The 11,545-nt window shown below is 36.8% G+C and overlaps 1 protein-coding gene across 1 annotated transcript; it reads right to left on the reverse strand.

The window, feature by feature from the left end:
- Positions 1–64: 64 nt before the first annotated feature.
- paqr3a (progestin and adipoQ receptor family member IIIa) lies at positions 65–10,501 on the reverse strand. Its single transcript, XM_008417766.3, has 8 exons — positions 10,327–10,501; positions 8,630–8,861; positions 8,371–8,533; positions 7,179–7,334; positions 3,763–3,960; positions 3,587–3,677; positions 2,701–2,873; positions 65–1,787 (listed from the first exon to the last, which is right to left on the reverse strand). The coding sequence occupies exons 1-7, from the start codon at positions 10,385–10,387 to the stop codon at positions 2,731–2,733; spliced, it is 1,044 nt and encodes a 347-aa protein (XP_008415988.1). The 5' UTR covers positions 10,388–10,501; the 3' UTR covers positions 65–1,787; positions 2,701–2,730.
- Positions 10,502–11,545: the final 1,044 nt, after the last annotated feature.

Consider the following 11,545-nt stretch of genomic DNA (forward strand, 5'->3'; position numbering starts at 1 on the left):
TATTGAACAGTTTATTAGACAAACATGTGAAGCGTATTGTATTAAACAGCCTTAAAAACAAACGTAGCTACACAGCTTCTCTTTTAATAACCAAAGTGGGGAAAAAGAAGTCTCATTTACAAGTAGCAGATATAAAAGACAAATGTACAAACAGTACAGTTTAAATCCATTAATAATTTAAAAACAGTATCAAATGTCATTCCAAAATGAGTCCGCTGCCATTTAACTTAATCGCTATTAAATCACTGTAAATCTTTTAAAATTGTAAGGGAAAATATTTACTAAAAAAGCTGCATGAATGAGGAGTGTGGTGACTTATTCTCCTTTTAAGCGCTTCAAGTAATTAACCTCTTCCTCGAAATTTGAGTGAGATTCCCATTTATTTACAGCTCGGGGTAAATTGTACAAAATGAAGTGCAGATAAATGTCTGAAGACGTAAATATAGACACCAAACATCTTGTCCCGCCTCCATCACCAAAGGTTTTCATTTATAATCACTAAACCGATGATGTTTCTGTTTTGGGTGAAACTACAATGGTGCAAACATAAATGCTGCAAACTTGTGCTCCAAAACAGAAGTCCCCCAGACCACTAGGGGGAGACGAACAAATGGTCTTGGACCAAATGCAGAGTAAAGACAGGATGTGCAGAAAAAAAGAAAAGGTGTGCTATACTTTTTGAAAAATGCAGGCTTTTACAATATTATTGAACATCAGGATTTATGTAGGTAAAATCACCTACTCCATACTCCACCTAGTGGTCTGGAGCACTTTTGTTTTTATGTTGAAAGTTTACAGCTTTTTTTATTGAGTTTTCCCATTTTGTTTCCATTTCCTGTAGTTGATTTAAAGGTTTTTGCTTCTATTTTATGTGTAACAGCCAGTGTCTTGTGCGTTTGCACTCTAATGCCATTGTATAAAACCCTAAAAAAAAAAAAAAAACTCTTTGTAAGCCCCTCTGAAGATCAGATCATTTATTTTAAGGCTAATAACTTATTTATAATTAGGAGGCTAATGTAGTGTTTTTATATTTTTGCTGAGGTCAAATTTGAAGTCTAAATATAATCAAATGTTTTTACTACATAAAACATTCATGTAATGTACATACAAGCCGTTTTAACATGTAGGTGCTGCATTTTGGAATGAAGTCATTTAAAATACTAAAACAGTAAAACATTGCACATCACCCTAAGGGAGCTAGAACATCATATTTTACAGTATTACATCTGAAAACACTGATTTTTTTTCTCTTGTCCGCTCCTAAAAAATCCTCACATATGAACCAAATACAGGATTGTAGAAATGAAAATAAAAGGACAGAGAATGTAGTTTTAATACTGCCACTTAAATCACTGTTGTGTCTCAGTAGTGACCTCTAGAGGCGGAGCTGCTCGTTACGCCCTGCTAATATGAGCTTAAGAACATCAACCGATTCCCAAATAAAACATAAAAATCTGATTAACAACAGCAGTTCTGAAAGAAGCTGCTGAACAACAAGTCTTTGGGGTTTTAATTGCTTTAACATGCTCACTTTTTGCTTCTTGATATTGTTAAAAACATATCAAATATCAAAAAAATCTGCAGTTTTAAGTTTCCCCATCCAGAAACATTTGATGCTACATCATTTACAGGCACTTGGAGAACCAGGAAGTGCAGGAGCTTCCTGTTAATTTGTTCCCCTTGGTGATTTTTATGATGCGTTCATGTCACCTCGCTTCCTGTGCTGCAGCTCCGCTGATCATCCTGCCCCTCATCACAGGTAAAAGCCATCGGGTCAAAGGTCATTCCTAGAGGTCGAAAAAAACGAGGGAAGTTAAATCAGATCTTGGAAGCTGCAACATTTTTGTGTCTCCTGAACAGATTTAAGGATCAAAATATAATATATATATATAAAGATCTGCTAAGAACTGATATAAAAAAAAAGAATTTCTAATCTAAATAATTTTTAAAAACAGCTTATTTTAGATTATCTTAAATCAAAAGTAATCTGATTTATAACTTTATTAGAGGGATGAACAATGTTTATATAAGTTAGATTAATCTAAATATTTAAAGCACAAAGCAAGAAAAAAAACAGACTGTCAGGAATATGGAGGTTTCTAAAGAAAAGGATCCGACGACAAACTTGTTTCAGGAAATTGTGATGAATAAAAAAAATAAAGAATAAATTATGGATAAATATATTTATATAATTTACTTTCCTCTTTCAAGTGTTTGGCTCCATTAAAACACATTTTCTACGCCAACATTCACATCTCTCCTTTGCTGGACAATTTTTTATAAAGTATAAATAAAAAACATTTGAGTCAGATTTCTTCTGCAGGCGTCAGGATTTAAATACGGAGAATAAAAACAACAACCTGCTGAAAAGTCAGGAGAAAAAATATTTTTTAAGCATAAAGTCTAGTCTGAAAATTACAAAAATATAATAAAGCTAAAAAAAACAAATATACAGGAAAAATGTATGAAGGTATAACTGGATGGGTGAATTACGGTAAATGGATGAATAAATAAATGGATGGGTGGATAATTATTTTATAAAATGGAGAAAGTTTGACTAAATTCAAACTTATTTCCTCCTTTAACATCAGAACTTTTTTCTCACATTAAAACTTTAATTCCGACCAAATTTTGCTCCATTTAAAAGTTTTAGAAAATATTTCTTCCAGAACTTCATGTAGAGTGTTTTAAGCGTCTTACGTTCAGGAACTCGGCGTGTCGCGCTGTGAACTAAGTGTGCTGAGGAGCGGCGGGACACGGCTGACTGTGTCTGTACGCCATGATGAAACCCGACGACTGGTGCCACCAGTAGAACATCAGAACCAGCAGCAGGTGCCACACCTGGTGGCTGGAGCCCAGGTAGTTCAGCTGACCTGAGGGGGAATAAAAATGTGATTTAAGTGCATTTTAATACAGGATCCGCTTTTTTCTTATGCGTTTCCACACATCTGCACCTTTAACAGACAAAATGTTTCTACATTATTAAGTCTTTGGTGCAGAAACTGGTTTAAATCGATCTGTGATCTATAATTTGGGTAAGGTAGAGATGGGACTGCACAGGACAACCAACATAAACAAATCAAAACTCAGATGACTTTAATATCTCATTAAACATTAAAGTAACTCAAAAAAGTCCAAATAGTTTGGATGCATTTCTTTCTTTCCTTCTTTTGGAAAGTTTATGCTTAAGGAATGGAAGACAAGTTGAAAATTTCATGTTTAATCTGTTTTGCTTTTTCACTTTAAATACAAGTTTGTGGTTCATATGTATTATAAAGAAAATTATATAAAAAAAACCTCCAGACATCTCTTTAGTGTGACTAACATACATGGGAAAAAGGTACAAAAACATTATATTGTAGCAGAAAGACCAAGTATTCAACTCAGTACAAGCTGCATCTTGAATATTTAAAGTAAAAAACTGACAGAATTAGGGTTGCACCGATTGCAGTTTTCTGGCCAATCGCCGATTACCGATCTGTGAAAAGCCTGACCAGCTGACTCCAGTTTTTCTGCCTGAAATGTTGCTAAATTGCACCAATAAATCGGTGCATCCCGGTGATGTGAAACTACTGAGTGGACTCACCTGGGAAATATCGCTCTGGAACCTTAGAAACATAGAAAATAAGCGCCAACGCCGCGATGAAGTACATCCCAAGGATCCGTGGAACAAAAGCCTGAGGAGGAGAAACAAAAACAAAAGTCAACAATGACCACATCTGAGCAAAAAGAGTCGTTGAAAACCAGAAGAGTTTGTTGGACCTGGACGAGCTGAGAGGAGAATCCCCCAGTGATCCAGATCCAGTGGAGCGTCGGGATGAGGCCGTATCCGGCCACGGAGCAGAAGATGAGCGAGCGCAGCTGCTTCCACTGCTTACTGAGGTAGAGAGGATGGATCTGGGCGAAGAAGACGGCCAGGATCATGGCCAGAACAGTCACCAGGTAAACCTGCCGCCAGTACTGGAACCAACACCACAGAGACCCGTCAGAGCCAAAAAAATAAAAACCAGCCAACAACTACTGAGAGGAATTCATTTCCTTTGAACGATTCCAACCATAAACCTGAATGTTTGCGTTTATCCAAAGAGGTGATTCAGATTTTTGATTCAGGGGTTTTGGAGCAGTCAAGCATCCACCAGAGGCATGAAAGTACGGGGTGCAGTTACAGTCAAAAATTAACATCAATAATTTGGGTTATTTAGCCTGTCATTAAAGGAAATAATAGGGAGGGGGGGGGGGTGAATTTTCTCTCTTCAAACTAAATATTTAGTATTTTAAGCTAAATATTTAGCTTCAAACCAAATATTTAGCTAAATAACTAGCGTAGCAATAAACTAAATACTTCATTACCTAGCTAAATATTTAGATCCAAGCTAATTAATTCATTAATAAGCTAAATGTTTAGTTTCAGACTAGATATTTAGCTCTTAGCTACATTGAAGTTAAATATTTAGCTTTAAACTAAATACTTAGTCAGCAAGCTAATTATTTAGTTAGCAAACATAATAGTTGTTACTATTATATAACATAACAGTACTGGATGAAAGCAGTTTCACGTGTACTTTCGACCTGGGTGAAAGTAAAACATACTTGCAGACAAGAGTATTTTCATCTTAAATGCAAAATGTATATATATTTATGCACAGTTTTGGATTAATTAATAACAGGCTGTAATTAATGCTGTTCTTTCAGCAAATGCTCTTTATAGTCTGGATACTCCAGTTAACGATTAATCGATTACTCAATTAGTTGACAATTATTTCAATACCTGATTAATCACGATTAATCGTTTGTAACAAAACCAAAAGTGAAAATGTTTTAGAAACTGCTGAAGACTCCATGATCATCCCAGAGGATTCCTCTCTTTCTCAGCACAATAAAGTGTTTTATACATTTATTAATGACTCAGATCTTTATGAGTAAAACAAGCAGATAAAGAGAATCGGAGAATGAAAACTAAGCGTCGTTTGGCTCAGTTTCTTCCTTGCATGTGTTAAGAAATCTCTCCCACTGTTTGAGCCGTTATCACAGATCTGCGGCGAACCTGTCCCCGGATCTGCGCTTGGTATTTAAACTTCTATAAGTAGCTGCTGAGAAGTCTGGACAGCCTCGTCTCCGTCCCTTCTGTCCGCCTGTGTGGATGCAGGCCTCCGTCCAGTCACACGTCCTCGTGCGACGAGTCCTGCTGAATTTCACAGTGAATAAATTTGCACCCGGAACAAGGCCCCCGGCTCGGCCGCAGCCAAATTCTTCTTTTCTTTTTTTCTCCTCCTCCTCCTCCTCATCATCACAGATCTCCAAATCTGCGTCCCTCAAAAGACTCGGATGAGACAAGAGTTTGACTGGCTAAATATAAAAATCTGTTTTTCTTCAGGGACTTGGCTTGCCACTGGAGTGGAGCCACCCAGAAGCGAAGCCTCCATCTTGGCGTGGACGGAGGAGGAGGAGGCGGCGGCGGCGGGGGGGACGAGGGGCTCCTTTTTTGCTGCCGAGGCTCCTGGACTTGCGAGCGTCATATGGTGAGGAACAGGAGTGACGGACCGCTCCGTGAACGCAGCCATCTGGTTTGGTCTGGAGCAGATTTCAGCCCAGTTCTGGGGGCAAAATAACCCGGCGCTTCCAATATGCGGGGGAAAGCGAGCGTCCCGGAGCGGAGCCAAGCGTTTCAGGGATAAAAAAAACATAAAAAATAAAATAAAGCGGCGGCGACGGTGGTGATGATGATGGTGGGCGGCTGGAATGAGGAGCTTGTGTCATCGGAGGCTGTTTTCCAACCGGATGAGAGCGGCGAAGGTGTTGTGTTGCTTATTCACCGGGAACAATGAGTCAAAGAGCGGAGCCAGGCTGAGGCGCTCACTTTATTCAATTACTGCTCCTCAGGCCGCCGCCATGATGCAACAATTCACAGTAAAATATAAATCAAATGCTCCTTTTACCGTCTGATTGTTTCAGTTTAAGCTTAAAACAGGCCAGGAGAAGGTAGTTTCACCAAACAGCTGCTTTAAATCCATTTAATGCAGAAATAAAATTAGATTCTTTCACATCAGATCTAATTTTAATTCATTTTTTTCTATTAAAAAAAGTACAAATGACAAAAAATAATTTCACAATGTGGCTTTTATTTCAGTGCTTCCATCTGTGGGTATTAGTGCCAGGCAGGGAGAATTTTAGTTTGATTAGAGAAATAAAATTGTAATTTTAGCAGAAAAGTGTCTTAAAATTAAAGAAAAAAAGCTTTTTATACCAGGTATTTCTGTAAGTATTAAGTAATATTTGTAAAATTTACACCAAAGTAAAACTTTAAAAGATGCCCAATTGCTCAGTTTAATTTTTTGCGGATTTCTCCTGAAATTCCGACTGTATTCTTGTAATTGTGATTCTTGGGATTGTGATGTGATTCGCTTCACTGATGCTTTTAACTTTTTTAATTTCAAATTAAGACATTATTTATGTTCAGATTTGCTGCATCTGCCTCTTTTGGCGCAGAATTAAGATGAATGTCTCGCATCAGCAACGGAAAAGTTGAATTAAAAGCAACAGTTCAAACTGTAAACGCTTAGATAATAATCGGATATATGTCCGACATGTAGAAGCGTGTGGCATAAATCTTTTTAAAATATTTAATTTAACCAGGTACACGCCGTTGAGATCCAGATCTAATTTTCAAGAGGGACATGGGCAAAGGTCCCTCTTGAAAATGAATTCTGATCTTTTTGGGGTGAAAAGATCAGAATTGAACCGATCTTAAAAATTACTGAATACATTCTTTAATCATTTATGAAGCCTTTATTTCTATTAGTCAGAGAAATATAGCATAAACATCATCTGGTGTTGTGTTTTCTATAAACACTAGAGCTGCCCCGATCCTCGCACTTTCGATACCGATATCTGAGCTTTAGCATCGGCCGATACCGATCTGATCCAGAAAATGGCGCTAAATTGATTCAAAAAGTTTCTGATTTTAAGCATAAATATATCAAATTTATTTGATAACTCTGCACCAGCACAGCTCACTTAAAATAAATAGCTTCACTAGCTTTGACAAACATGTAAAAACAACTTTTGTTCAAGTACGTAAACAAGTATGTAAACCAATGTTTAAAATGCCAATGAAAAGCTAAATGACAAAAAAGTAAACTGTCATACCACAGACCCAAATCAATCAGGAATGAACTTACGTTGTTACAGTAGAAAGTGTAAAACACTCCTGGAACGTAGCATCCCAGAATGCCGATGGAAACGCCGGCGTAGTCCAGCGCCATCCAGCGGCGGCTAGTCTTCTCGGAGCGGTGGCAGCAGAACAGGTGGTAACCCACGGAGCAGAGCATGCACAGCTGAGGGTTGAACGCAGCGACACGCTCCATCAGGAATTAAAGACACATTTCATTATCCAGGCCAGATTCAGGCAGATTTCAGGACTGGGATTCAGTTTAATTTGCTAAGAACATCCAGCAGAACTTTGCACTGATGCCGGTCCGTAATCGCTCAGATTAGGGCGACAGCAGTTGCAGTGAATGATATTTGGCTCATCCTGAATCATCATATTGTGAAAACTGAGCAGGAAAACATCAAGCGGAGGTTTAAGTTTTTCTGCCTGTTTTTTAAAATACAACCAGAAACCATTCAGCAGACATGAAGAGGAAAATTAAAGCTGCTTCCGTCAATTCTGTGCGTGTTAAACTCAGAATATGCGACAGATTTCAATCATTTCAGATGATCAGTTGATTGGAGAATCACTACTAATAAACCTGATCAAAATCATCCATTTGTTTCCCTTTGATTTGGCTCCACTGGTTCATCAGCAAATCAAAAATGGCTGACGTTTTCATTTTTATGATTTACTCTTTTTGTTTTCACTTTTTAGGCTTAGTAATGTATTTCAATTCCCTCTATCGATGTAGATCGATCGGTTAATTGACAGTTTTGACGTCACACAACTGAATCACTAGCTGCGCTTCCGTTACAAATGTGCGCAAAACTTTGTTGAAATACAAACTCACACTTGTTTTTATTAAATAAGGAACAAACATGAATAAGTTTGTTCAAGTCATTTTAAAAACCATCACCCTCCTACCACTTCCTATCGTCTTCTTTGTCATTTCTGCCAGTAGTAACATTTGTTTGTTGATCATGTGACTTGTGAAAAAAAGTTTCAGTTTTGTGAAATACACAATAAAAAAAATTAAAAAACTCATCCAAGCACAAAAACTTTCTAAATTGATATGTTTCAATTAAGCCAAGATATTTTTAAAATTCAAATTTGTGCAATTTTACGGTGAATGGAAACGTATTCAGTGGTGAAGGAGGCAAAATATTTCACTTTAACGATCCAGAAGTTCCTCTAACTAAAGGATCTGATCGGCATCCGACCTGGAAGCAGAACATCCCGATGGAGTAGATGACGTAATCCTCCCTGGAGGCATGGATGGAGGGCAGCACCGACGCCATGTTGTACACACCGACGCAGAAGAAGAGCAGGAAGCCCAACAGATGGCTCCAGATATTCACCGTCTCATTGGAAAGGATGAAGAGGCTGCACACAAATCATCGCTCCATTGTTGTTTTCCATGTTTAAAGCACCATGAAGTATTTTATCCTGGTTTAGGCCAAACTTTGAGCAACACCTCACCTCTTGATGCACAGCCTGGATGGCAGGTAGGCTCTGTATCCGTCTGTGATGTATGGGTTTTCTCTCAGGAAAACCGGGATCTGTTCGTACGTGTACAGCCTGATGCCTCTGGGCACCAGCACAGGCCAGTACTGGTAACCTCCCAGCTCGATGTAATGTGCAGTTTGGGCATTTTTCTGAGGCTTCTGGGACATTGCAGAGCCAGGCGAGTCAGTTTTATTCTGACTTGAAGCTGAAAGTTAATTAAAAAAAAGAAAAGTATGCCAAAAACTTTACATTAAAGTTAAAACAAATGTCAATACTAAGTAAAATGACTCATTGAACTGCCAAGATGGGACAATATGCTGATGACGCCATTATTTACATGACCTGTACATCCACCTGAGCACTCATTGAGACCACAATGGTCCATGTAGTATCTTTCATAAAGGAATTAATGATTCCCATCAGATTTGTACAATATTATCACACCAGACTTTTTGGAATGCAACATTATTATTCATTCATTATGTTAGAAGTCAGGATTCTTGCCCGATAGTGAAAAAACAACCTTAAAAAAGTCTCAGCTGCATGGATCTAGTTTTTCACTTTCAATATCTGAGGTTCAGTATCGGTCAATAACAATACAGAAAAACAGCTCTGAATTTACTTATTTGACACTCTGCACCAGTAAAGTACACTTAAATAAACAAATGGCTTCACAAAATTGGTCAAACAAGCAAAAATAAAATGCAACAAACCTTTTAAATTGTTTAGAAAGTGTGATAAAGAGTTCTAGATCTATGAGTGGTGAAATAATTATTAGCTGAATTAATAAGAAACCAGGTCATGCTAATGAGGGCGAGTTGTTCTTCAGCGCAAACAGAGTGTCTGCATAGTGTCGAATGAAATTAATACCTAGTCATTTAGGCTGGAAATGCATGGCAGCCTGGCTTAGCTATTGTGATCAAATCTCTGCCTACATTTCTGATTTTTTTTTTTAGATTTTCCTATCAAAGATCGCCATTGGTACCACAGACACATTTTCAGACCAGATAAATCCTTAAGAGCTGTTTCCCCCAGATTGTTTAAGACTTTGCCTCGTTCTTTGTGCTGAATTGACTCTATTGATTCTTTTAAAGCAGCTGAAGAGCCGTTTATTCTGACTGACTTAACTAGTTTTATGCTATATGATGTGTTTTTATTTTAGGTTCCATCTTAAAAAAAATAAGTTTACGCAGTAATTGCACATATTTAGTCAACAGATACGTTGGATGTGTACTAGCTAAAATCTACTGGAAAATATTTTGGATTTAGCTGATATAAGGTGTGTGTTTTTTGGGGTTTTTTAAAGACCCAACTATAATTGAGTGATTTAGCTTTAATCACATTTTATGGGCAAAGAAAATAGGTTTATAAACATGTTATACATCCTGCTGCTCGTCTGAACACGAGAGGATTACGTAAAAGCCAACCTCTATGCTTCTGAACGATTATAAAGTTTCAGCACAATTTTACAGCCGAATGTTTGCTAAGCATCAAATAAGCTAAGAGTAAATTCAATTTGAGTCTTATAATGTAAAATGTAGCTGTTTTAACCAAATTAATCTAAAATAGGTGGGATTTTCCAAGAGGTTCGGTGTCTAGCGGCTAACGAGCTAACTAGGCTAGTTAGCATTTTGCTTTGTTTATAGTTCATAACTAAAAAATAAACTTACCTTTTAACTTAGTGTATTTGTAGTTTGAGCCATTTTGCGGCTTAAAATACGAACTACGCATTTGTTCAGATTTATGAGCATTAAATTAAACATATAAAAAAAGAGTATATAAAATTATTCACATCTTCACTAAGACGCCATGAGAATTAAAGGACCCGCTCAGCTTGTCCAAATGCTGCCTGAATTAAAAACATGATCGAAACATCGACCGTGCCTGATCACATTTGCAACTGAAGGACAAAAAAGGTTTTGCCTGAAGACAAAACCTTACAATTTCCAAGAAGAATAAAAGCCCGGATATTTTAGATAAAATTTAATTCTAAACAATGATACACACTGTTAATCTTTTTCTTTTTTAAAAATAAAACCTACACTAGATTCAATAAAAGATTTTATTCATAAAGTCCCTCATATACTACTAAATACAACTCGCAGTCTATGTAAATGTAACTTTAATGTACTTAAAAATGACTTAAAAATTTAGACACACAGTGCCTTACAAAAGCATTACTGACGGACAACCCTTTTTCACATTTTGTCACAAACTACAAACTTACATTTTATGAAATTTTGTGACACTCCAATAGGGTTAAAACAAAATTTTTGTGGTTGTTTTACAAAACAGCAACAAAGTGTTACTTGCACATAAAATGTATATTTGCATTCAATCATGAATTTGTATTTTGTAGAACATTTTGCTAGTTTGTTGGACTTCATTTCCACAGTGTTGTCCTTAGGGCAGATAAACATAAAAGTGTTTGCTTATTTATTTATTTTATAGTTTCCACAAAGGTTTTTTAATATTTAAAACTGCTTCTTTGCTAAGTTATCAACACTTAGCTAAGAAGCTAAGCTAATTGAGTTTATAAACACTTATGTCCAATTGAATCAGATCATTCAACTCTTGGAAACCCCATACTTTAAATGGGATGTATTATGCAAAATTCATATTTTGCATGTTTTTGTACTTCCATTTGAGTTTCAATTGCTATGCCAAGCACTTAAAAAAAGAAGCAATAAAGAAACAACCAGCCGTGTTTTTGTCAATATTCTAAGTAAATAGTGTCCGTTAGCTGTTTCAAAATCAGCAGGGACTGTCCTAGCCTTTTATCTAGCAATCCAAGCCGAGCTCTAGCATGCTTGGTCAGCTGTTTTTTACCGCTGATATTTATTTCCTAAAAAAAAAAAAATCAATAAAAAAAGAAAGCATTTCTGAGCT

Source organism: Poecilia reticulata, chromosome 9, assembly GCF_904066995.2.
Source record: "Poecilia reticulata chromosome 9, P_reticulata-male-v2, whole genome shotgun sequence".
Taxonomy (NCBI): domain Eukaryota; kingdom Metazoa; phylum Chordata; class Actinopteri; order Cyprinodontiformes; family Poeciliidae; genus Poecilia; species Poecilia reticulata.